Genomic DNA, 27,942 nt, shown 5'->3' with positions numbered 1-27,942 from the left:
ATGATGGATTGTGCTTTATTGAATGTAAGAGTGAAGATGCAGTGTGTGTGCTTAATGTGAGGTGTCACTCTGCAAGGTGTACACCTTGTGGTACATGGCATTTCTACTGCACTCCTATGTGCTGGGCTACAGGAAAGAGAAGCTGTGGAGACTTCCCAAGAGATTTGCTGTGGAACTGCAGGTAAATCGAGCTGCAGGCCCAGTCCTCATGATGGTCACTGCACAGTTCAAGCACAGAGCATTGTACTGCCTCAAGATATCTACATTCCTGTCAGCTGTGGCTCAGTGGGTAGCACACTTGACTCTGCATATAAAAGGCTGTGGGTTCAAGTCCCACTCCAGGAACTTGAGCACATAAAAATCTGTCATAGGTGCCATCTTTTGGATGAGATATTAAGCTGAGTCCCTATCTGCCTTCTCAGGTAAACGTAAAAGATCTCATGGCACTTTTTCAAAGATGGGCAGGGGAGTTGGTGTCCTGGACAATATTTATCCCTCAATCAACATAACAAAAAAAAGCAGATTATCTGAATTGTGGGAGTTTGCTATGTGCAAGTTGTTTGCTGCATTTCCCACATTACAACAGTGACTATACTCCAAAAGTACTTCATTGGCTGTAAAGGAATTTGAGATATTGGGTGGTCGTGAAAGGCACTATATAAATGCAAGTCTTTCTTTCTTATTGCGATATAGTCAGGGATTCAAGATTAATCAGTTGGAATGCTCATGGCAAATATATTTCCAGTTTGATTATTTAATTCCTTTCTAAATGACTTTAATCAGAACTGTAACAAGAGTGCTGACTTATCAAACTGCAGGGCGGTGACAATGAATGTTCTCTACTGCTCCAAGTCTGGAGTGTGCCTCCAACCACGGAGCGTGGATCTCAAGCCCTCTAACCCATCAGTGGGAGCTGCTCGGAGAGATTCCTCAGCTGCGTCTGCTACCTATGTGCCTGAGCTCTCCCTTGCCGAGGCCATTATTTCTGCTCAATGGGAATATGCAGAGCAGTCAACACATGCTTCGTGACAGCGAGCAAGTGGTGAGTAGAATCTGCAAGTGTAGTGCCAATATGCTGCACGGACAGGCGGAAAGCATACGGCAGGTGCATCCCCGTATGTCCTTGTGAAGCACCTTCCATTTCACAGTAGACCCTGTGGCAGCAGAATCACAAAGCTACTCAGCAGGGCCTGGGGCAATGCTTTGCCTCCATTCAGCAGCAGCCAGCGACTCATCTTTTCGATATCCATGAAAAGTGGCGCAGGCTGAGCTTCCTCCTCTAACTCACTCAAATCCTTTGCTGTGGTGTTTCTGGGCTGGTTCGTGCTTCAGGTGTTGAGGACATGGAGTGATTTGCTGAGGCTTGTTGCGAAGAGGCCTCGGCTTGCTACTCCGGAGCTTGCGTCTTATCTTGATAAAGAGAAGTGAGCCCGATAAATCAATGCACATTCTCTGTGGTGCAGCAGTCAGTGCTTTATACCTGCTGAAGCCTATTTGCACAAAGTATGTAATTATCATTATACACACCAGCAGCTTCTCCCTCTCCTCCAGCTCGCGTGGCTCCTCAGCTGATGAGAGTGTCTTTGAAAGGGGGAAAAGATTGGTCCTGCAGTATCCCTCCACCCACCTGTGCGCTGTGCCTTCTGCTGAAAGCAACCATTTCCTTCAAGAGGAGAATACATAGACATTGAGCTAATAAATAGTTGGTGTTTCTTTTGGTGACCCCATGCACAGCTTATCTGAATGCCAAGTACTTACAGAAAGTGCATGAGAATGTGTTGAGAGGTGAGTGCATTGTAATTATCAGCTGTCAGTGTGAATAATTATAGGCAGCTCACTGTCCTGGTGTTTTGCTGTGGTGTTTCTCAACCATTATCATTACTTCCCTTTTGTGTTGCATTTGCAGCAGGTTACAGGATCAATCTGGTTTACATACACCAAGACACTCAACTAACATCTGCAAATGATTTTGATTGTCATCAGTGGCCTCCTACATTATATGGCAGTCTAATTTTGTTAACTCTGATTTCTCACTATTCTGAAATTCTGATCCCTTTCAAACTTTCACCTGACCTGATTTCAACCCTCTGTACCATAGATTCCCATGCTTTGTTTCAGCCTCTGGCTCATTCTTCTGGCTCAGTAGAAAATCCTTTGCCGTACGTTCATGCCGATTTGATCTGCAGATCTCAATCCACGAACCTTGCCTGATGCTTTCTGTGCCATCCCTCCCCCACTACCTAGAAGTACAAGGACAGCAAGTGCATGGGAACATCATCAGGTCACCACCAAGTCACACACCATCATGACTTGGAAATATTTCACTGTTCCTTCATAGTTACTGGATCAAAGTCCTAGAACTCTCTCCCAAACAACACCGTGGGAGTACCTTTACCACACGGACTGCAGCGGATCAAGGAGGAGGACCCTTCATCACCTTCTCAAGAGCAACAAGTAATGGGCAATAAATGCTGGCCTTGCCAGTGATGCCCATATCCCAAGAATGAATTAAAAAATGTAAGTTACCACAACCTGGTAATCCATTGTAAAATCTCTAGAGGGAGGGATCCCATAGAGAAAGCACGCTTGGCCCCAGTATTCAAGTGGGCCAATGCACTCTGATATTGCATTCCAATCAATTTGTCTTCAGAGCCAATGGGTCAACATGTGACACTGTTGGTGTTGTGGTCCAGGAGAAGTTTGATTCCTTTGATGCTCAGGACAAAATCATAGCAATAGCCTTCAACATTTCTAGAGCTTTCAATGTGATGCCACAGCATTGCCTCAGAGAAGCTGGCCTTTTGTGGCATTTGTTTGAAGTGTGTTTCACTTCCTCTATTGATGTAAACATTGGATGATGATAAGCAGGCATTTGCTTTGCCATTGCAACATCTCTGCAAGGAAGGATCCCATAGAGAAACACGCTTGGCCCCAGTATTCAAGTGGGCCAGAACATTCTGATATAGCATTCCAATGCTTTAGCATATGACTATAGTCTCTACTATATATAGGCTGTCTTCAGGTTCCAGGTAATGCAATCTCTTGCTGTCAGACTGCAGTTCCTTTCAAACCTGAGTACAGCCAGTTGCACCACCAGTGGAAGTAATTTCTAGCTGCCGATCAGCATGAGCTTTCAATGCCCGATTCACAAATACCAAGGAGGCATCACAGCGACACACTCTGCTACTCCTGACGCAATTATCTGACCTAACCACCTAAATGTAAAATTATTGGGGCTAGAATTTCGGTTGTCGGAGAAATGGTAGTTTTACTCCAAAATTAACGTTTTCGCTGCACTACCATTTTTAGGCCTAAATTTCAGCCTTTACGTCTGCACTGCATCTGCAAAGTCAGTGTTGCACGAAGATTCGCAGCGCAAACTGCAAGTTTTGGCAACTTTAGTCCAGGTCCAGTAGCACTGTGAGAGAGGTCTTGGGAGGGGAAAAAAAATTGCAAATAACATTCAAAATATATTCACAAAATATTCACAAAACCCTTACCCACTAAATCGCTGAAAAAGAACTAGAAAATAAAAACGTTAATTACGTTTTTTGCAGGTCTTCATACTTACCGCTGCTGGCAGGGCTGCATCGACAAGTTTGACCCTGTCAGTATTCTGGGCATGGCGGAGAGTGACAAAAGTCCGGCGGTAACGTAATCCGCGGCGTTGCATATCATTTCACGTCGGCGCACCTCTCCCCGGCGGTACGTGGAAGTGCCACTGCAAAAAGGTGCCCAAAGATCCCGCCAACCGGAATTTCGCCGCAGAGGGTCAAATCGTGGCGAAAACCCAGTCACAAAGTCAGCGAAATTCTAGCCCGAGTTGTTGCTCTCCATCTACATCCACCATATCAAATAATAATCAGTGTGAGCTTTGCAAGCACATGCAGTGCCCACTTCCTGAAACTGACTATTACGTCTGCAATTACCATCGAATAATTCCACGAGGCCTTGTTGTTGAGGCCAATTCACTAAATATATTCAAAAAGGAGTTAGATGTAGTCCTTACTACTAGGGGAATCAAGGGGTATGGCGAGAAAGCAGGAATGGGGTACTGAAGTTGCATGTTCAGCCATGAACTCATTGAATGGCGGTGCAGGCTCGAAGGGCCGAATAGCCTACTCCTGCACCTATTTTCTATGTTTCTATGTTTCTATGTACTGTGAGTAAGAGCTGTGTGACTTCAGTCTATTTAATACGACTGCAAAGTGAGCGGCAACATGGCTGGCTGCCTTTTATATGCCCTTGCACAATGGGGCAGGAAACCCTTGGGCCTCCAACAGCAGCGCCTTCAGGTGGTACATCGTACATAGTTACATAGTGAATACAAAGAGTTTGCATACATGACAGTGACAAAGGGATATAGCAAACTGTAGCTCATTCCTGTGATATGATGAACACCAATCAGGATGGGATTTGGGTAGTAGATGGGGACGAGAGGTCAAAGAAGCAGCGTGATTGGTTGATTAATATGTTGCAGCATTTGATGAGCAGAGCTATGTTTTAGGTTTTTATAAAAAGGGAGCAAACTAAAGAGCGAGAAAAGCACTGAAGGAGGTAAAGAGCAAAGAAGTGAAGATGACGCAGATGCAGAGAGAGAGAGAGAGACAGAAAAGGGAGGTTAAGAAAGATACATATGCAGATGAAATAGAAGTTTGGGAAGGAAGGTGGCAGTGATAAAAGAGAAGGATGGGTGGGAATGGAAAAACAGAGGAGATGAGAAGTAAAAAAGGGCAGATACAATGATTGGGAAGAAATGTAGCACAGGAAAATTGAAGATGCGAGGAATATGGTAGAATAAGATTTGGCGAGGTAGAGAACTGCGTGAGGCAATATAGATCTGTGAAAGACAGTGGTGCCACTGCTAGAGCCCACTTTGTGTTTCATCTTTATATGTGATATGATGCAGTATATGATCCGCATTGACTCGTGACTGAGAGGTGGGATGCTGGTCTGAGGTAACAGTTTCCTGGAGTAAAAATAAACACAGAAAAGTGCTCGATCCTAACAGCTGACTGCTGGAATAGAAACAAGGTATGATATGCTGTTATCTTATTCCAGAGTATCATTTTTTATTGAATATTTAAACTCATAATGGGCTGGATTTTCGGTTAGAGGCTTCTTAGGACCCTAATGGCAGCGGGGCAGTAAATTTTCTGAGAACATCTTTCAATTCTAGCTTCCAGACCAAGATCATGGGAGTGAGGGGGAGGCGGAGGGGATGGGTGAAGTTCCCACTGTTGTACTCACTTTGGAGGAGGTGCAGATGCCGCCCATTGAGGTGCTAGCCCCTTCTGAGTAGTGGCAAGGCATACCCAGGGCCCCATCGTCCGAGGCCATGGGTCCACCTGGATGCTGCGAGCCACAACCAGGGTGAGGAGGGGAAGGAGAGCTCGACAGCGCTCTCCTAAAGTGCAGGATCGAACAGATGTGGTTCAGATGATGGCAATGAGTCTGGAGAGCATTGACCTTATCCGATCACTCCTGGACACCATCAGTGGGGTGAGTGATGAGGTATCGGGACTGTCAGGAGAAGTAACAACACTCTCTCGAGAAATGGGAAAGCTGTCCGGGAACATGAGGGAGGCAATATCTCAGTCAGCAGAAACAATGTTGGTGCACAAGAGGTCGGAAATGTCACAGGTAGCTGATGCGCCATCAGTGAACATGCGGGAGGGAATGTTGCAGGTAGTTGACACACTTTTGCTCAACATGAGGGAGGGCATGTCACAGGTAGGTGAGACACTGTCAGGAAAAATGAGGGAGGGAATGTCACAGGTAGTTGAGACACTGTCAGGGCACATGAGGGAGTGAATGTTGGCGTTAGCTGCTGCAATAAAGGAACACGCCCAGACCCCACGCCCATTGACAGAATCAACTGCCACTCCCACTTCAATCCCCAGACCAACCTCTGAAGAATCCCAAACCGAACTTCCATATTACCGGCTGCCCCCGCCCCGCCCCCCGCCACCCCATCAAGAAGTGCGCATTACCCGAGATGTTCAAAAAAATAAGCTTGGTAGCAACCAGAGAAATGCTGCGCCACGGCATGCGAGCAGGGGTGGTGGATTCACCGACACCAAGCGCAGCGGGCGGTCTTAGAATAAAGTGGAGGAGAGATGGGTGCAGCCTTTCTTTCCTGCTGCTGTTGTTGTATTTGTTGTTGTATTGTTGTTACATTTGTTCTCAAATTAAAAGTTTTTGGTAAGTTATGTAAATTTACAAGTTCGTAAAAGTTAGTAAGTGATCTTAAAATTTGTAAGTGATCTTAAGTGAAAACTTTAAAGTTTGATACAAGTATACGTTTATTAAAGTTATGTACAAACAAATGTTTGTTAAACTTTTGAATAAAATTTATTTTAAATTATAATTGAATCATTTACATTATTTGTTCCATTATTAACACAACTTTTGGAACTCAAGAAGAATCAGTTCCATTATTTGTTCAATTATTAACACAACTTTGTGAAGTAAACAAGAATCATTTCCATCATTTGTTCCATAAATACAACACAACATTACGGAACAGGTCCAAATAGTAAATATGGTCCATGTAGAATAGTTGCTGCTGAGCCTTCAGGCAGCAAAGCGTTCATTGATGAGCTGCTGGTGCAAGGCTCAAGCAATTGTTAAAGATGCACGACAGTCTGCCCTCCTCTGCCTTCGTGCTCCGGGTTTAGGTAGTTGCATGGCTTCCTCGTCCTCATCCTCCTCCTCCTCATCATCTGCATCTTCCTCACCATTATCATCAGCCACTCTCACCTCAGGTGGGTCTTCTACTACCCGCTGCTGCTGCCTCATGATGACTAAGTTATGCAGCATGCAGCACACAACAATGAAATGACTGACAATCTCAGGGGTGTATTGCAAGTAGCCTCCAGAATGGTGCAAGCATCAGACTATTATGCTGCGCATCGCAATGTGCGACATGTTGTATTCCCGGTCAGCTTCCGTCTGGGTTACGCATAGGGGTGTCATGAGACAGGTGGCTCTTTTGTCTCTCAGTAGCCAGCTCTGCCCTTCTGGCTGCTGCTGAAACATGGCAGATATAATGCATTCGCATAGGAGGAACGCATCATGGGTGCTCCCAGGGTATCTTGCATCAACTGACATGATGCCATGCACGTCGTCACACATGAGCTGCACATTCACGGAGTGGAAGCCTTTTCTGTTCCTGTACATCTCAAAATCCTCCAAAGGTGCTTGCAAGGCGCTGTGGATACAATCAATGCAGTCATGTATCTTTGGGAAGCCAGCAATCCTGGAGAAGCCCACAGCCCTGTCACGCATTGCCTGGGCGGTCATGGGGAACTTTATGTAGTCATTCCTCTGGGCATATAGTGCAGCAATCACCTGCAGAATGCAGACATGTGATGCATGTTGAAAAATGGTGCATGCATCCCCAGTTGTAGCTTGGAACGATCCAGATGCATAGAATGAAAGTGCAGCTGTAACCTTCACTTCAACTGCCAAGCAGTCCTCCTGATGCTTCTAAGTTGCAGGTCTGAGTTTACTAACTCACAGATCTCAGTTACAACTTCTTTGCAGAAACGCAGCCTTCTGACACAGTCTGTATCACAGGTGCAGGTACAAACGCCTGTCTCGATATACCCAAAGTGGGTAAGGCCTCCTGCCCATCACATTACGGGCTTTGAGGTTCCTCATGCGATGATGGTGAAACGATTGTCTCCTTCATAGCACCATCATGCAAAAGGCTTGCACAAGGTATGGCATTGTCAGTATTGCCCCCATGATTAACTTTTACCTTTGCAAGAAGCTCAAAATAGCAGGCAGGCGGGACAAGGTTCTTTGTTCTCTCTCCCCACAAGGTCTGTATGGACCACACCCCGGTCTGAGCAGGCGCCGTGATGGGCAACCGCAACCCCAACCCCCCGGGCTACATTTGACACATAGTGCAGACTTCTGATGGCTTCCATATGCCTTCCACAGCCCCCCACCCACCCGGGCTTGATTTGATGGGTAGTGCAGACTTCTGATGCCTTCCATATGCCTTACACAAACCGCACCCCCCCCCACCCCACCCCGGACTTCTTTTGCAGCCGAGCTCTGAGCCCGTGTCCGGGCGCGGGACCGATTCTGCCGGACGACTTCCGACTCTCGAGCTCTGTTTGCAGACGTTCAGTGGTGTGTCAATTGAAAAAAATGAAAACTTACAGAATTCCATCAAACTTCCATTTACTGCATTATAAGGTAAAAAAAATTTAATCTTTATTATGCATATTTAAGTCTTCTTGACTCAATCCGAAACTTCGCTGAAAAACAATGGCGTCTTTCTGCGCCGATTTTTCAATGAGCGCTGATTTTTTTGAACTCACCAGAACGTTTTGCGGGAGTGGTCATATACGTCGACCGAGGAGAAATTTTTGGGGGGCAAACTTACATAATTGGCAAAAATTTGTGCAGAGACCAAGTTACACCCCCTAAGAAGGAAAAAAAAACTAACCTAAAAAAAATCGTAACTGAGTTACGCTGGCGCACATTCCTTGGGGAAATTTTAATTTACTAACTTATGCCAAAAAAACAGTGCAAATCACTGGAGAAAATTGAGCTCTATGTAACATGCGGTCCCCAAAACCAAGGTATCATAAAGTGATTGGTGAAGCAGTATAATTAAAATGCAATGGACACTGGTCTCGAAAGCTTTAGTCAGTCATTATGTGCAGTGTATGGTGTTGTACTTATACAGTTGCTGCGCTTCAGAAGTAATTCATTGTGTGAAACATTTTGACATGTTTTGTTGTAATAGGGAGCTACATCAATATAAGTATATTACTACTATATGTACAAGTGATCTCATGAAAACTGACGTTGTTCTCTTTGTTGATGGCAGCGCACGCCACAAAATGGTTAATTCCATTAGAAAGACAAGCAGGAACAAAGGAATGCCTGGCAGATATACATGGAATTGGACAGTGGGTGGATAAATGGTGTTTTATCTTCAGTTTTGATGAAGACCAAGTAAATAATTCTGTTGAGAAGATTATTTATGATGTTTCCCACGCGGCTTTATTCTGTAAGAGAAGCAAATTCACTTCAGCTACAAATATTTGCCTTGGTAATCACGACAGAAATGCAATGGTAAAGCAAATTCTGAAAATGGCTAGAAAAGCTGGCAGAGGAGTGGGAAAGAAAGAAAGAAAGACTTGCATTTATATAGCGCCTTTCATGATCACCAGACATCTCAAAGCGCTTTACAGCTAATGAAGTACTTTTGGAGTGCAGTCACTGTTGCAATGTGGGAAACGCAGCACCCAATATGCACACAGCAAACTCCCATAAACAGCAATGTGATAATGACCAGATAATCTGTTTTTGTTATGTTGATTATGGGATAAATATTGGCCAGGACACCGGGGATAACTCCTTTGCTCTTCTTCGAAATAGTGCCGTGGGATCTTTTACGTCCACCTGAAAGGGGTGATGGGGCCTCGGTTTAATGTCTCATCTGAAAGAAGACACCTCCGACAGTGCAGCACTCCCTCAGCACTGCACTGGAGTGTCAGCTTAGATTTTTTTTTAAATATGCTCAAGTTCCTGGAGTAAGACTTGAACCCACAACCTTTTGACTCAGAGGCAAGTTGGCCTTCATAGCTAGAGGACTTGAGTATAGGAGCAGGGAGGTCTTATTGCAGTTGTACAGAGCCTTGGTGAGGCCACACCTGGAATATTGTGTTCAGTTTTGATCTCCTAATCTGAGGAAGGACATTCTTGCTATTGAGGTTCACCAGATTGATTCCTGGGATGGCAGGACTGACATATGAGGAGAGGCTGGATCAACTGGGCTTGTATCCACTGGAGTTTAGAAGGATGAGGGGATCTCATAGAAACATATAAAATTCTGACGGGATTGGATAGGTTAGAGGCAGGAAGAATGTTCCCGTTGCTGGGGAGTTCCAGAACCAGGGGTCACAATCTAAGAATAAGAGGTAAGCCATTTAGGACCGAGATGAGGAGAAACTTCTTCACTCAGAGTGTCGTTAACCTGTGGAATTCTCTACCGCAGAAAGTTGTTGAGGCCAGTTCGTTAGATATATTCAAAAGGGAGTTAGATATGGCCCTTATGGCCAAAGGGATCAAGGGGTATGGAGAGAAAGCAGAAAAGGAGTACTGAGGTTGAATGATCAGCCATGATCTTCTTGAATGGTGGTGCAGGCTCGAAGGGCCGAATGGCCTGCTCCTGCACCTAATTTCTATGTTTCTATGTTTCGACCCACTGAGCCACAGCTGGCACTGAATCATAAAGAAACGTCACTCCAACTTTACCCTTTCCCTCCCCCAATGATTCAGTTGATGAATGTTGTGAGTAGCAAGAGAAACCTCTTTATATCAAGACTTGTGAGAATGTGGAATTTACTTCCAGGGTTTGTGTATACATTGTGATACAAACATATTAGCAATGGAAGACAGATAAAGACCCTCTGGTCTATCCAGCCTGTCCCACACAATTGTGATACCTTGTGTATCACAATATATATACTCACCAACCCACCCAAAACCATGTGATCTCCTGGGAGTGGCTAAAAACCCAGTCCAATTTGGGAAAATTAAAATCTGATAAATTCCTCTCTGACCCATCTAGGCGATCCAGAAGATCACTCTTACCCTGAATTCCTGGCAGTACCTACCATTTGTAAGAGGTGTTGTCTGCCCAGCCAGGAACAGGCCCAGCTCTTGCCTGAAGGAATTCAGTGAACCAATGTCCACCAGACAAGATGGCAACTAATCCAGAGGTCCACTATTCTCTGGGAAAAGAACCACCTCCTGACATTTAACCTAGATCTGGGCTTGTGCAACTTAAAATTGTGACCCCTGGTCCTTCCTAATCTATTTAATTGGAACAAACTGGAACACAATCCAGACCCTCATTATCTTATAAACCTCAATCAGATCCCCCCTAAGCCACAAAACTGGCATCTATCCAGCAATGTGGAAAACTGCCCAGGTATATTCTGTCCACAAAAAGCAGGACAAATCCAATTTGGCCAATTACCGCCCCATCAGTTTACTCTCAATCATCAGCATAGTGATGGAAGGTGTCGTCAGCAGTGTTATCAAAGGGCACTTACTTACCAATAACCTGCCAAACAATGACTATCTCCAACAAACGAGAGTGTAATCACTGCCCCTTGACATGGTCATTCAACAGCATGACCATCACCGAATCCCCCACTATCAACATCCTGGGTGTCACCATTGACCAGAAACTTAACTGGACCAGCCACATAAATACTGCGGCTACAAGAGCAGGTTAGAGGCTTGGTATTCTGTGGCGAGTGTCTCACCCTCTGACTCCCTAAAGCCTTTCCACCATCCACAAGGTAGTAGTCAGGAGTTTGATTGAATACTCTCCACTTGCCTGGATAAGTGCAGATCCAACAACACTCAAGAAGCTAGACAAAATCCAGGACAAAGCAGCCCATTTGATTGGCATCCCATCCACCACCTTAAACATTTACTCCCTCCACCACCGGCATACTATGGCTGCAGTGTGTACCATCCACAAGATGCAGCAACTCACCAAGGCTTCTTTGGCAGCACCTCCCAAACCTGCGATCTCTATCACCTAGAAGGACAAGGACAACAGGTACATGGGAACACCACCACATCCACCAAGTCACACAACATGCTGACTTGGAAGTATATTGCCGTTTCTTCATCGTAGCTGGGTCAAAATCCTGGAACTCCCTCTTTAACATCACTGAGGGAGAACCTTCACCACATGGACTGCAGTGCTTCAAGAAGGAGGCTCAATGCCATCTTCTGAAGGGCAATTAGGGGTGGGGCTATAAATGCTGGCCATGCCAGCGCTGCCAACATCCCATGAATGAATAAAAAAAAACCTTATCTAAAGCTTTTTGGCAGTCTAATGTCTACTGTGCCTCCCTCATCCATCATCTTGGTGATGTCTTCAAAAAATACAATCAGATTTGTAAGACGTGACCTACTTTTTATAATGCCATGTTGGGTGTCCCTAATATGTCCCTCTCTATCCAGGAAATTTTATATTCCATCCCTAATAATTCCTTCAACCATATTTCCTATTCGAATGTCAAACTAATGGGCCTATAGTTACCCGGGTCCATCACTTTTTTTAATGCTCAAAGTATCACAGATTGTGTGGGACAATTGTGTCGGGGAGAAGCAACAGAGAGTTTATGCATAACTGGACCCCATAAACAACATCGGGATAAATGACCAGTTAACCTGTTTTGGTGAATCTGGCTGAGGGATAAGTGTTGGCCAGGACACCAGGGAGATCCCTTCTTCTTTCTGAATAGTGCCATGGAATCGTTTGCATCCATCTGAACAGGCAAATAAGGCCTCGGTTTAATGTTTCACCCAACAGACAGCACCGCAGCATGTGAAATGTTAATCAAAATTATGTGTTCAAGTCTTGCAGTAGGGCTTGAACCACAACTTTCTGATTCAGAGGCAAGAGTGTTGCCACTGAGCCAAGTGGTCCTACTATGATTAAGATGCTGCTGAAGAATCATCCGATCATAAGATTGGTCTGGCTCTCAAATATATTTTTCTTATCAGTCTGGTGTAACAACCCGGGAATTTATTTGTTACATGCACCAATGCTGGCAAAGCAAATAATGTGCACCTCTGTCTGTGTGAGATCACAATTGGGGCAGCCTGACATCCCTCCAATGGCCCTCCTCTTCTTCCCCTGGAAAGCAGATATGGGGAGAAGGGGAAGTGCTCCCACTGGGAAATACAATGCGGCGCCATTGAAACTATAGGAAAAAAGGTCAGCAGCAGAATAATTGTCACAAAAACTTCTGAAGACCCAAGTGGCTGAAGAAAAACAAAATCATGAAAAATTGTGTAGAAGTAGCTTAAAATAGATCATTGCCTGAATCCTCTGACTCTGCCCTTTAACCATATAGCTCATCCCCTAGCAACCCGGGAAGACAATTCTAAATGGACGTGAAGATCATTCAATACAATGCATGCGAGTGTCAGGAAATTGGGTGCACATCAAAATGATGTCACCCACACTGCAGCTAAATATTATAATACCGCCAACAATGTACAGAATGTGTAAAGTGAGCTGAGATCCTGCATTACTAATCTCTGCCCAATGCTCAACTTGGATTTGCCCAATTTAAAAATAAAAATGACATGGTGTACCTGATCACAAACTATAGCTAATGTGTCACCTTGAATTTCCAGTAGTTCTACTTCTTTAAGTGATATTATTTATTGTTCTTTTTCTCCTACCTCTGTTCTCCTCTTCCTCCTCTCCTGAAGCTATTGAATCCTTCCAGGGGTACGGTTCCACAGACACTCATTGCCATTCAATATCTCACCCAAATAGTCATTATTCATGTATGAATCTTGACAATGAATGTCAGCCGGATATTAATCAATGGGGATATCACCGCTGGATCTGATATTGCCTTACACGACATCCCTACAGGCACATGTGCAGTGGGTTGCTGGATAATGAACCTGGTGCTGAGGCAATATGTAGCACCTGCACAGCCATTCTGGCTGGAATCAAACTACCTCAGCAATCAAATAATGATATTAATTATAATCAAACTCAGGACTTCTTATCTGTGTAGCTCAGCTTCTCATTGGATAAACTCACCGAGGTATCGGGGGAGCTTGAGCATATGGTAATCCTTAAGATAGAACAACAATAAATCCGATCTTGTTTTTTTAGTCAGTCTTTCTGCAGGTAGATGATTTTTGCATTTATTTTTTTACTGACCTCTGATACTTGCAGCATTGCAAATTTTCCCCCCCAGCAATTTCTAACACCAATAAGTCTGACTCTGGTGATTGGGTTTTATTATCCACTTTGAATTTCTTATAGCAAGCAAATGCTTAGTGAGAGGCAATAAATTGTGCATTAGTCCAGTCCCATGCTGAGTCGATAAGTGCGAGAGATGGGGAATCACCTGCAGTACTGGCAGCGGGAGTTACAGGAATTAAATCCTAATACTTGCCTTCTCCAAAAAGTGCAAACAGCACAGCGGATGGCAAATAAAATCAAAATCACTGCACAATATCTCCATCTTGAGTAATTTTCATTTGGTAATATATATAAGCTGCCTAGCAGGAGCACATGGCAATATAATTGTAATTTGCAATTCATAAATGTTTTAACAGAACAAATTTTCATTTAGGTCTAAGCAGACGAGCAGACTTCAGAATTCAATGGGAACACTTTCCGGTTACATTACCATACACAGAGCATACGCCTTAACAGGGATCGTTAACAGACCAATCTGCCTTACTACACACTTTACAACAGTAAACAATGTTGTGTGTGAACTCATACATATATTGATTGTACATTTTAAAGAAAGAAAGTAATCTCAGAAGGATCTAGCAGTGAAAAGATCACGCTGTTGCCACATTACTTGGCAGATGTTTCCAGTGGCTTTTGTGGCAGGTTTTGCTGTGTCGCTATTGAGAAATGATCTTAGTCATCCTGACAAAAAAAATGTCGCTTTAACAATAATTTTGTTGGTTAATTTAAGATCTGAAACCAATGAGTAACACAATGAAATATAATCAACTTGGAATGCATGACCTATCAAAATAACTTATTGATAATATAATAAACCTGGGATCCTTAACTCATTGATAACTCATTAAGAATAATCAGTAATTAGATCTATAACCCATTAACAATTCATTGATTATAATCAGTATTGAATCTATGATCTATCAGCAATTCATTGATAATGTAATTAGTATTGGATATATAAATATAAATAACCCTATGATAATAATCAGTATTGGAGCTATAACCAATTGACAACTCATCGATAATGTAATCGGTATTGGATTTATAACCCAGCAATAACTAATTGATAATAATCAGTATTGGATTTACAATCATCAATAATTGTAGTCAGTATTGGATCTATAGCAATTCTGTAAAAGAAATAATAGAGGATGGGATAATGGTATTGACTTATTAAAACTCTGCAAGAAATCTTAGGAGCCTTGGAAGGTGTGTGCAGCACAGATTCAACAGAATCTTAACAGGGCTCCAAGGGTTTGATTATAGGGAAAGATTATATAAACTAGGCTTGTATTCCCCGGAATATAGACGGTAACAAGGTGATTCAATTGAGATTTTTAGGATTTTGAAAGGAAATGATGGGGTAAATTGATAGAGTAAATAGAGAAAAACCTTTTTCCGCTGGAGGTGGAGTCTAACCTTAAAATCAGAGCCAGGCCATTCAGGAGAAAAGTTAGGAAACACTTCTTCACACAAAGGGTGGTAGAAGTGTGGTACTCATTCCCACAAAAATCAGTAGAGGCCAGCTCAATTAATAATTTTAAATCTGAGATTGATAGATTTTTGCTAGCCAAGGGTTTTAAGGGATACGCAGCCAAGGCAGTTAGATGGAGTTAGGATACAGACCAGCCATGATATCATTGAATGATGGAACAGGCTTGAGGGGCTGAATGACCTGCTCCTGTTCCTATGTTCCTATGTGACCCATAAGGATGTGCCTCGAGCACACAAGTGTCAGCCAGCAATGAAAAATGAATAGTTATGTTTCAACATTTTAACCAACAGGTTTTCTTAAGAATAGTTTTGGAGCATTTAAAAAGACACACATAATTTTATTAGTAGAAAGTAAATCGAAAACGTAGCCTGCCATAGCGGGAATTTAAGTATTTTTTATATATATACCATCTATATGCATGCCATCTATAACTCACGAGAGCTCATTGATAACTTAATAGTTTTACAATATACAACCAACCAATTTATCTATTTGTGATCTGTTTGTAATATATAACTAATCAATAACACAAATTAGGATTTATAACACAGAAATAACTTATTTATAAAATAGTCAGGTAATGCTGCGTAACCAATAAATAATATATTGTTCTTAGATGTATATAATGCATCAAGTCAATGACTAGTTGGTTATATAGCCAGTTTTGGGATATATCAGTCATTAATACCTCATTAAAATTAAGTTTGAGATCTATGTCCGTCAATAACTTGAAAACCTTGTTGATGGGAAATTGCCTTTACCCAGATATCCTGTTTCACTATCAAAAATGTATTTACTATAATCTGGTTTTCAGGCAATCCCCCAATGTCTAGATGATTTAAAATAAACCTTAATGTTCATTGCTCAATCATTGGTCGCTGTTGCAGTACGAGCTCCAGCTGTTGAAAGACAGTTCTGTCTCAGTGGTTTCTATACAGGAATTTCAGCAGTGAATTCTACTGTTACATCACCAGAGAGTGTCTCCAAACAAAACTGCACAAATCGTTCACTCAACCATTCCTTAATGTGATATTTAATACCTGTTGCAATTTGATATACTAGAGTATATATTTCGGTAAGTTGCAATTGGGGGTTTGAAATGGCATCCCACTTTAGAAATGAAGCTTAAGTGGTTTTTATTTGCCATTTGAACCATGAGATTAGATTATTCCATAACTTCACCCAGAAGTGTCTGTTTATGTATGAGGTTGTGAGTATTTTTTATGTTTATTTTCTTAACATTATGGCACAGTGTGTTTCTGTTCATATTATCATTTGAAGATGAGCGCGGGCCCATGTGATGTCAGACAAAGGATATTATCAACATTTAGATCCTGATGGTATTTTGGATTTGAAAGCTAGATTAGTCGATGCAATAGGACGTTTAGTTTCATCTAGTTATTTCTTGTTGATTTTTAACAGCAAATTAGACCATGCATTACCTTCATTATAATATAATAATGGATGAATGGCTGTGGCAGCACTGTGTTTGTGAACTGTGTACATTCAGTAAGCACATCACTATGCTATAGATATAATTTGCAGACCCCCATCCCACTAATCCTTTGTTAATATTAAAAGGATTAAAAATTAGGTTTGAAAAATTCCCAGGCAATTGGTCATCTCACACCAACGTATCCAGTTAGTATCGAAGCAAACTGTGTATTATAACTGGCCTATAAGTATGTTTATGAAAGAACTTTGTTGGATTATTGTATACATCTTGAAATAGTATGCAAGAAAGAACTTGCATTTAAGTAGCGACTTTCAGGACCTCAGGACGTCCCAAAGTGCTTGATAGCAAATAAAATACTTTTGAAGTGTAGTCACTGTTGTAACGTAGGAAATGTGGCAGCCAATTTGCGCACAGCATGATCCCACAAACAGCAATGTGATAATGGCCAGGTAATGATTTAGTATCATCCAAACAAAACACATCCATGTACTCTGCAAGTGACGCAGCTTTAAGCGACATCACCTTATTTTCACCTGCTGTGTTGTACTAACCTGGTGCTCACATTCTAACTGAAATGCAAATGCTTATGCCAACTAGTGCAGGCAACTTAATGCTCGAAGTTTTGGGGAAACCCAGAATGCTTAGTGTGTGTGGCTTGCTTCAACTAGCATCATAGGCATTCAATCTAGTTGCCAGGATGAACCTATCCATCGGGTCTGCGAAAGACTATAGCCAGTGCTGAGGTTGACTAGAGATCATTCAATGCTGTCTGGGCCCAGCTGTAATCTGTAATCAATGTGCAGTTTGATCCCTTTTTGTTGCATCTGACAGGAAGCACAATGAGGGCGTCCTGGTGTTAGTGCAAATCCAGCACAAAATTGGTCGCACAACATCTGTGTGAGCGTAAATTAGTGAATTTACTCATTCTAGTCTCTTGTGCATCTCCGACTTCCTTCACCCCACCCTCGGTGGCCGTGCCTTCAGCTGTCTAGGTCCTAAGCTCTGAAATTACCTCCCTAAACCTTTCCGCCTCTCTCTCTCCTCCATTAAGACACTCCTCAAAATCTACTTCTTTGACCAAGCTTTTGGTCACCTATCCTAATGCCTAATTCTTTGGCTCAGTGTTAAATGTTCCTATGAAGCAACAACATCAAGAATGAGAGAGGAAAGTGCATGTACATTGTACATCTTTACTTATAAGTCTGTTTATAATGTATCAGCAAATTTCTTGTAGCCTGCTCGTGGCTAACTTGGAGTCTGTGGATTTCAAAGCTAATCTGGTCTGTCCCTTTATGACCACTGAGGAAGCATTCACAATGGTAATCCAGGTAACTGTAATTGCTTATAAAGTGATGGTCAATAAACTGCTTGTTACATTCAGGCTCCAGTTCAGAAGAAATCAGGATGAATGCCATGGCTTCCAATTTTATTATTAAAGCTTTCTTCTGGGAATCTGGGTGGCACAGTAAGGTGAGCGATGGTTTTTCATCTCTGGCACCAGGGTTCAAATCCACCCCAGACTTTCTTCTCTGTCTGCTGGCTGCAAGGATCGTATATGAAATGAGTGTCAGCAGTCTCAAACCAGTATCTGGTAGACATAGGCTTATAGCACAAAGCTGCCCCTAATTTGGTGCTGGTTAGCAATCTCACTCAGTGAGACCACGCAATGGTTGTTATGGAAATTATAGCACAGTCGTACTCTTCTAAGTTTGGTGTTAAAGCATTGCCTCTCCCTATCTCTGTAATCTCCTTCAACCCTCCACGAATTCTGCGTTCCTCCAATTCTGGCCTCTTGTGCATCCCCGACTTCCTTCATCCCACCCTCGGTGACCATGCCTTCAGCTGTCTGGGCCCTAGGCTGTGAAATTTATTTTCTAAACCTCTCCGCCTCTCTCTCTCTCCTCCTTTAAGACCCTCCTTAAAACTTACTTCTTTGACCAAGCTTTTGGTCACCTGTCCGAATGCCTATATCTTTGACTTAGTGTTAAATTGTGTTTGATAATATTCCTATGACGCAACAACAAAATCAACTTGTATTTATATAGCGCCTTTAACATAATAAAACGTCCCAAGACACTTCACAGAAATATTATAAGACAAAACATTTGGCATGAGGTACATAAGGAGAAATTACAGCAGATGACCAAAAGCTTGGTCAAAGGTAGGTTTTAAGTAGCATCATAAAGGAGGAAAAAGAGGAAGAGAGGTTTAGGAATGGAGTTCCAGAGCTTGGGGCCGAGGCAATAGAAGGCATGACCACCAATGGTTGAGCAATTATAGTCAGGGATGCGCAAGAGGGCAGAATTATTGGAAAGTAGATATCTGGCGGGGGCGGGCAGCTGAAGGAGATTACAGAGATAGGGAGGGGCGAGGACATGAAGGGATTGAAAAATAATTTTGAAATTGAGGCATTGCTTAACCGGGAGCAAATGTAGGTCAGCGAGCATAGGGTTGATGAACGAATGAGATTTGGGATGTTTTACTACATTAAAAGTGCTATATAAATGCAAGTTGCTCTTGTTGGGGCAGAGTAGATGAACCTTAATATTCCTCTGGCTGTGCCTTTACTGACCTGGGTGCTTCATGCTCAGAATGAGAAAAGTTCTACTTCCCAGCTCCAGCATCTTTCATGATGATTTGAACAACATGTGCATGTCGGTGTTTGTGTTTGCAAGTGCAAGATAAGTGATTTGAGTGCGCATGTGTACATGTGTTTACATGTAAGTGCGTTCATTGTATCATTAGTGTGTTTCACGTGTGTCTGTGGATGTTTTATTAGTTTTGCATGTCCAGTATGTTGTGTATATAAGTCTATTCTATGTTTGTGTACGTGATTCCCCCAGTGCAGGCCCAAAGGGCCAAACCAACAGAGAACACTCTGAATCCTGTTGCAACTAAAATAAGACACAGCAACTCGCTTCAGACCCAGATATTGTGCTTTGAATATTCCCAGCAAGTGGAATTAATGTATTTTCATGTTTCATTCTGTGCACCATCATCACACCACCGATTCAGATCTCGCAATTTTACATGTGATTGTAATGCTGGGGCGAATTGACTCGGGGGGGCCAGGTTAGAAGTTGCCCTGTCTCTCTCGCTGCACGTTAATCAGAATCAGGCCTCGTCAATCCAGAAAGCAGAGGAACTGAGCAAGCGCCGTGTGTTGCTGGGCTCTGAGGACAGCCCCCTTTCTCCGTCCCACGGTTTAGGAGCCCTCAAAGCCAAGATCCAAGAAGTGACATCTTGCATGCTGCCCTCCCACACCTGCCCCATCAGCAGTCCCACAATCTGCGTTGCTACCAGCAAATCCAATCCCACCCACCACCCCCTGAGAACCAAGAGACATAGAACAAGAGGGAGCATAAATAAATAAATAACGGGACACAATGGCAACCTTGCCTGGGCTTGATCAGATCAGCAAGTCAGCCTGCCCGCATCCTTTCTCCTACACACACACACACCGTGGCCTCCCCATCATCACAAGCCCTCCCTCTCTCTCTCCACCCCTCCAACCCTCGCAGTATCCGGATCCCAGGAACTCACCCAGGACGAAATAGGGCAGCTCGGTATTCTCCAGATCGTCCACGACCACCACCTCGCCGGGGAAATCGTTCCGGACCGAGAAGAGGAGTTTGGGCTCCGCCGACAGCGGGGTGTGGATGCTCAGGTCGTTCTCGCGGAGAAAGGGCAGCGCCGACACGCTAACCGTCTTCACTTTGCACTCGCCATCCTTGGGATCCTCGGCACGCACCGCTCCCCACCCGGCACCGAACGCCCCCCAGACCAGGGGCAGCCACAGCACCATCATTCTACCAACCATCCCCCTCACACAATAAACCCCCCGAAAGAACAAGATCCGCTGCCGGTGCAATTGGCCCCGGATTACTAATGCAACCTCACCGCACACTGGCAACTTGCAGCAGGAAGGCTTCTGCAAGCAGGCAACTCCATGCAAATGCTGGCTGGCAGCACAGCACACTCACACACACACACAGGGCGGATGGATTGAATGGGAATCCGGGAGGGGGCAGCTCTGGGACTGATCCCTCCTCCTCCCTGTTGGGATACCCCCCCTGACAACCTGGATCGGTGAGGGCTGTGTGTGTGTGTGTGTGGAGGGGAGTGGGTGATAGCAGTGATCTCAGTTAATGTCTCCCTCTGCCCTGCTCCTTAATCCCGACCGTCAATTGTGTTGTGTCTATTTTCTGCGCAGTTGCTGAGGAACGGGAGGGAGGGGGCAACCCACGTGTATAAAAAAAAAGGAGACAGTCGGAGAGAGAGAGAGAGCGTAAGCCAGTTAGTGGTGTGGAGAGCTGCTTTCTGGAGGAAGCGGCGGCTGCAGCTCGCAACGCCAAGCCTTTTGCAGAAGGCGCTGATTCGCGGCTGGGTGTGTGGAGCCGCTCTTTGCACGGGCATCGCCGGGAACGACCACTGTGCAGCCCGGTTTGCCTCTACCCCCTCACCCCCCTTTCTCCGCTTGGATCCTGGTAAGTTGCGGCCCCCTTTCCCCCACCTCTCTTCCCTTCTCCCCAGCCACTCCCAGCCCAGCCCACGCTGAACCCCCGCTCCCTTCACCCTGCCGTGCGGGATGTCAGGTGAAATAAAAGCTCTTCTCATGATTTTGACCCAAGTGTACACCTGGATGGGTTTGTGTTAAATCAACACCTGTGCCTCACCAGAGCCCGTCCTTCCAAAGTCTCTGTGGGAAGCAGCGAGAGGCATTGCATCCTAGATATGAATATTGAATATTCATTTCCTTAAATCAATGAGATGGAATTACCAAAGACTTACTATGTAACATTGTTTGGTTCCACACGCACTCACACACATTACTGTTCAGATGTTTCCGTGTTAATAAATTGTGATAAGACCAGTTATTGAAGAGAGTTGACTTTAAGGCGATGCCAATGAAGAAGCTGAGATGCAATCTCTGGTTTAACTGATGGTCTTTTAACCCCGGTCATCATTCTGTGTGTGTGTGTGTGTGTGTGTACCGGTTCACTTAGCTCTTTCCCATCCCACTTTTAATCCAGCTTACCAATTTATAGACCGCTTGCCGGGGGCGGGGGGGCTTGAATTTAATACGAGGGGGGTGAACACCGGCTCTTTCCCCAGTTTTGAGGAAAACTATCACCCGAAAGCCCCGACACCATCCCTGATCGCCCCGCTCCTCCCTCCCTCCTCCTGGAATAGACTTCGAGATGGATTAGAATCTCGTGTACTGCAACTTTCTGTCATCGAGAGGAGACTTTGCTGCTTCAACACCAAGAAAGGTGAACAGGCCGTTTCCCCAAGTCTGAAGGAAGGTTGGATCTTGATGGGGATGAGGTTTGAACATCTCCCAGGTAAGTGGTATTGTCCCCGCATTTATTTTGCTGGATCTTCTGTGTGTGCGTTGGCTGGAGGAGGTATACGAGTAATATTGTGGGGGCGGGGGGGGGGGGGGGGGGGGGGGAGGCGGTCTGGATACAGTCAAATGTGTTAAGTGACCAGAAGTTGAAGGTGCGATGCCTCCTTATTGCAGAAAAGTGGAGGTAACAAGCAGCATTCGTGGAAACGTTCTGTTCCATTTGCCGGGTCGATTCCTTGTGATACTTGCCTTAAAGGGAGCCTTGGGGAGGGATATGTGGGAGTAGCAGTGTGCTTGGACAGGGCTGGGAATAGGTTGAGATAGAAATAGGTAGAGATAGCTTGATAGATAGACAGATAGATAGACAGATAGATAGACAGATAGATAGATAGATAGATAGATAGATAGATAGATAGATAGATAGATAGATACATATAATGATAGATAGATATAATGATAGATAGATATATAGACAGATAGATATATAGACAGATAGATAGATAGATAGATGGATAAGTATATGGATAGATAGATAGATAGATAGATACATATAATGATAGATAGATATATAGACAGACAGATAGATAGATAGATAGATAGATAGATAGATAGATAGATAGATAGATAGATAGATAGATAGATAGATACATACATATATGGATAGATAGATAAATAGATAGATAGATAGATGTGAGTGTGTGTGAGGGGGCATGATGTAACTGATCGCTGGGAAGGTTGGTGTGGCAGGGAGAGGACAGGTCTGTGCTGGTGTTTAATGTTTCTATCCCGGAGGTGGGTGGGTGTTAGATTTCCCCTGAGATCTGAAGAGTAAAACGCCCAGGAGAAGGACTGAGGTATTTTATGCGGAACCATTCATGTGTTAAACAGTGTGGGCATCTTGAGGAGTCGGCAGAGAAACGGGTAGGGTGAGCTCTTCGCTCCCCCGACCCCCGTTCTTCTGAAATAAACCACTGGAGAATTTGGAGACTGTCAGCCTGAATATGATCGGCGATTACGCATCGAAGAGAGAGGATGGTAAGGGGGAAATAAAAACAGTACCAGTCCCATTGGAAGCAGCCGTTCCTGTCGTTTAAACAGGCTTCGGATAGGACTGATGGATCAATCCTTGTAACCCATGTTCCCTCCCTAACTTTACATGGCTAATTCCGTTCAATAGCTGGACCAGAGGGCGCCCTGTAAACGGACAGACTTTCTGTTTGGGTCCAGTTCTGTCTGTACCGTCTTTCATTCTATTTGGCTCCCACGTCTCACGGGTCTTATTTTGTTTGTTTTAAACATACATCTCAGCTATATTTGCAAATTGGAGTTGTTTAATTCTAAAAACTCGTGAACTATTCGCGCGATTGGCGACAGATGATAATTTAAGATGTTTGCACCGGGGCTGGTGACAATGTGGAAGGCATTGGGTGTTAGATATTGAGGTCCGATGGGCGTTATACAGGAGGCTGGTTTTGGAGTGAGCCTGCCCCCCCCCCCCCCCCTCACTCCTCCCATCCCCTCCCCCTGGGTTTATAAATGCTGAGTTCTTAGCTCCGGCAGGTTGAATCGCTGTGCTTTCAGACCTCCCTCAACCCAAAAACTAGGCTCTGCACATAGGCGAGGAGCAACGAAAGAGTTGTGTGAATAGATCAACCAAGGACAAGGACTGGGGAGGGTGAACTCAAAGATCAGCATGTGACCGGTGAGGTGGGGGAGAGGGATGGACCTCCTCCTGGAATCTCTTTGGGAATCTGTTGTATGCCTCCAAAGGAATCCGGGCAGAAGATCGCCACGTTTCCGCTGATCATTTGGAGAGGCTGAGCCCTCACGCCCAATACATCTCCTTTGCCCACCGCCCAGGATACAGATACCGAGGGAAGTCTGGACGTTGAAGGAAGACTAGCGGGCGCCTGTTCAATCGCTGGTCCCTGTTTGGGATCGGGACCTCTTGCCGACAACACCTGACGGCACCCTTTCCTCACCCCCCCACCCCCCCCCCCCCCCCTCAGTCGAGATCCGTGCGCTGCCTTCTCCTGGATGCGTCTCCCGGAGGCTGCCTTAAAATGAGCCCTCCCTCCTCGCACAGCCGACTGACAGGGGCTTTCCTGGCCTCACACCGGGTGTCATACCGGACCGAAAGAGGAGCGCGTTGGTTCACCTGCGTTGGAAGGACTGTGCGCGCCAGGTTAGTGTTGGTACCTCCTGTTTTCATAGCACCGCTTGCAGGAACAGGGCACCCAAAGCGGGTGGGGAATGTGCCCCCCTCCCCCCCACCCCACACCATCACCCTCACATCACCCCACTTTGATCTGGACCCCTCTCTGAACAATTCTCCGATGCCCCGCTCCAGGCTGGTTAAGGACGCCGAGCCAGGCGCGATGTAACGGAATGAGAGCATCTCTGGAGCTGAATCAGAGAACGCATGTAGGAGAAGCGCGTCCATCCGGTGGCTTGGCACAGTGTATAGGAGATCTCCGGCTCTCGGCAAACACCCCGGAGGGGCGGCGATGGTTAACCCTTTGAAAACTGCGGCTGCCTCTGAGCAGTCTTCCCTGAATCCAGTCTCCACCCGGCGTGGGTGTGGACTGGGAAACGATAGAGGTGGACAGAAGATGAGAAGGCATTTCACCAAAAAAGTAAAGTCTATCCACCACACGCTCCAAGAAAACAGCTCGCTCCACCTCCGGGGAGGCTTTTACAGTCAGACAAAATCACTCTTTGCTAAAATTATGCTAAACTATAAATTGGTTACTACAATATATTTATTGGACGCAGCAAGCGCGTTTAATAACACAATATTAAGGCACAGTTTTCCTTATTAATTCTGGGATGCGTGCGTTTTAGACCTATCAATGCAGCATCAGATGTGTATGTGTGTATATCTATATCTATATGGTGCCTTGCTTGCATATGTTCCCACCTGCGCATATATCTGGGTGCCTAATTGTATGAGTATCTGTACCCGTGTTTTAATTTAATCTTATTTTTGTGTCAGCTCATATGTATGTTCGCCTGGTCCTGTCAGCATGTAAGATTTATTTGTCTGCTTATAGGTACATCTGAAATACGTATGTGTGTGTTGGGGGGACTGCACTATCTGTGATTCCGTGTGCCTGCCTTGTCTCCCAGCGAGCCTCTGTCTACCTGTGTGTGCAGCTGCTTTCTCGGTGCGCGCCTGACTGCGTATGTTTGTGGCTGTCTGTGATTTTTATTTGCACCTACCTGGTCTATCTGTGTGCTACATCTGTGTTTTATGTGTATTTGTCTACCTGTGTGTATATTTGTCGAGGGTTGTAGCAATATCCATAAATACCTATAGACATGCCTTATCTCCCTCGGTGTGTGTTTGAATGTACCTTAGTTTCTGTGTGCCTGTGTTTTGTGTTGAATATATCTTTGTTTCTGTGGCTCTCTGTTTGTGTGTTGCGTATACGCTTGTTTCTGTGTGTGTGTCTATCTGTGTGTTAAGTATACCCTTGTTTATGTGTGTGTGTCTGCCTGTGTGTTAAGTATACCCTTGTTTCTGTGGCTGTCTGTGTGTTGCGTATACCCTTGTTTCTGTGTGTGTGTGTTGAGCATATCCTTGTGTCGGTGTGTGTTTCTGTCTGTGTTGAGTATAGCTTTGTTTCTGTGTGTGTGTCTGTATGTTGAATATACCCTTTGTGTGTGTGTGTTGATTATACCCTTGTGTCTTTCTGTGTTGAATGTACCCGTGTGTCTGTGTGTGTGTGTCTGTCAGTCTGTGAGTTGAGTATACCCTTGTTTCTCTCTGTGTATAGTGTGTTGGTTGAGGATAGCCTTGTTTCTGTGTGTGTCGGTGTGTGTTGAGTATACCCTTGTTTCTCTCTGTGTGTAGTGTGTGCACACCTGTCTGGCAGTGTTTGAGAGTTTCGGGTCGGTCTTGTAGCTCTTTGTGAATAATTCCCTTTCCGTTGTCTCTGCATGGTAGATCAATTCCGCAGCATGCAGTTGACAATCAGAAAGCTTTCTATTTGTCACGAAGATGTCCTTGTTTTATGGCTTGTGTTTTATTTATGGAACAGGTCTTGAGGGAGTGCGAGGAGAATGAAGAGGAAGAGTCCCAGATGGAAGGATGAACTGGCGGCTTGTTGATCTCGTCTCTTTGCTGTTCCTATGGGACCGACTGGCTCTTACTCTCCATTGCTGGGCTCTATTGGTGCTTTCCTCTCATCACCCACACCAACATGCCACCAGCCCTCTCGATTGGCTGCTATCGGACAAGGGGCCCTTCCATCGGGCCCGGGATTATTCCAATTTCCTGGATAGATACCGTCAGGGATTTACTACCAGATACAAAATCTACAGGTAAGAGGGGCCCTGGCACACAAGCTGCCCCGGGAGGTTTATACCTGTTTCAGGACAGTATTTTGTGGAGCTGCTTTAAAATCACCCCAATGTTTTCCTTTAAGCGTAGAGCAGTGTGCGTGAAGATTTTTTTTTCCCCAAGAACCATCCTTCAGTATCCAATGAAACAGCTGATGGTGCAATGTTACTTTAAGTGGTGTGTGTGTGTGTGTGTTCCTTTAAGAGTCGGTGCATCCGAGTGTTGGGTTTCTCCGGTTCAAGCGCTGTGGTCCGTGTGCTCACATCTCCCCCTGATGAGGGGATTGGGATCTGCAGCCCCTGCGCCGCCAATGGCTTGCTGGTAAATGACACACACACACACACACACACTGCTGCCTCAGTGACAACTTCCACACTGTACAGCCGCAGTAAAGTTAAAAAAAAAACCTTCCTTTGTATCATAGATGTGTAGTCACTGAAACCGTTATTCAGTATCTGCAGGAGTCGTAGGAATGGGTCAGCCGCAACGTAGGAAAGTACGATTGACAATGGCAAACAAATATTTTTTTCACACAGCCTTGTTGGACTTATTACTTCCCAGTATTCAATCTCAATAAATCTGCAACAGGGCCTTCATAATCATGTGAGTGTCGTCATACATGTATAGTTCCGAGGGCGCTGACAGCTCCTGAGAAAAAAGAATTGGATTTATATAACGCCTTTCACGACCACCGGCCATCTCAAAGCGCTTTACAGCCAATGAAATACTTTTGAAGTGTAGTCACTGTTGGAATGTAAGAAACGCGGCAGCCAATTTGCGCACAGCAAGCGCCCACAAACAGCAATGTGATAATGACAAGATAATTTTTTTTATTATCTTGATTGAGCGCACAAAAAGCAAGCCTGGAACAGATTGAGACCTCTCGTAGGATTCACAGGGTTTACAATTTAAGGAGTAATAAACACCTTGAAGTGATTCGAGACAGTAATCTAAACCTGGGATTCAGGTGCCAGTTTTAAACTGAGCTTCATTCTTCCAGTTTGCAGAATGTGAAACCATCCATTAGATGCCAGCCTGTATATGCCACATATCCACTATGCTGTACAGAAGCCATCTGAAGCTGTCAATTGGATTCCAGCCTGTAGCTCAATGCCAGGTATCCATTACCTTAAACTCAACTAGCTGCGCTTTTCAATCTAGATTACTTGCTCCTGGTGTCCGTTAGACGCTATACATAAATCATCCAATCCCTTCTCCGCCACTAGATTAGATTGTAACTCACTCCCAGATATCCTGGTGACCTGTACACCAGCCAATCTCTTTTGTTGTTGCTCACAATGAATTGTAAGATATGTTGTTTTGTAACGATGCTCATGCAATCCACAATGTATCATGTAATGCAGGATTTTAACTGATGCAAATAGCCTAAAAGCTAAATATTCTTAAGCAGCCACATTCCAAATAGAAATTTTCTGAACAAATTACTTTTTCATACTACAATACAGACATAATTACTTCTCCAATTAAATGCTTAATAGATGATAGA

The 27,942-nt window shown here is 44.4% G+C and overlaps 2 protein-coding genes across 2 annotated transcripts in view; one reads left to right on the top strand and one right to left on the bottom strand.

Moving 5' to 3' along the window:
- The window catches only part of astn1 (astrotactin 1), a 3,463,295-nt gene extending 3,442,747 nt beyond the window's left edge, over positions 1 to 20,548 (bottom strand). Inside the window, exon 1 of the mRNA XM_070888265.1 lies at positions 20,284 to 20,548. Within this exon, the coding sequence (XP_070744366.1) occupies positions 20,284 to 20,548 (265 nt within the window). The remainder of the gene's footprint in view (positions 1 to 20,283) is intronic.
- Positions 20,549 to 26,183: 5,635 nt separating this feature from the next.
- Positions 26,184 to 27,942, top strand: part of LOC139268174 (BMP/retinoic acid-inducible neural-specific protein 3-like) — a 219,815-nt gene continuing 218,056 nt past the window's right edge. Inside the window, exon 1 of the mRNA XM_070886225.1 lies at positions 26,184 to 26,416. Within this exon, the coding sequence (XP_070742326.1) occupies positions 26,184 to 26,416 (233 nt within the window). The remainder of the gene's footprint in view (positions 26,417 to 27,942) is intronic.

Source organism: Pristiophorus japonicus, chromosome 8 (genome assembly GCF_044704955.1).
Source record: "Pristiophorus japonicus isolate sPriJap1 chromosome 8, sPriJap1.hap1, whole genome shotgun sequence".
NCBI lineage: Eukaryota > Metazoa > Chordata > Chondrichthyes > Pristiophoridae > Pristiophorus > Pristiophorus japonicus.
Note: the sequence above shows the minus strand (reverse complement) of the source record. Positions and strands in the feature narration are given on the sequence as shown.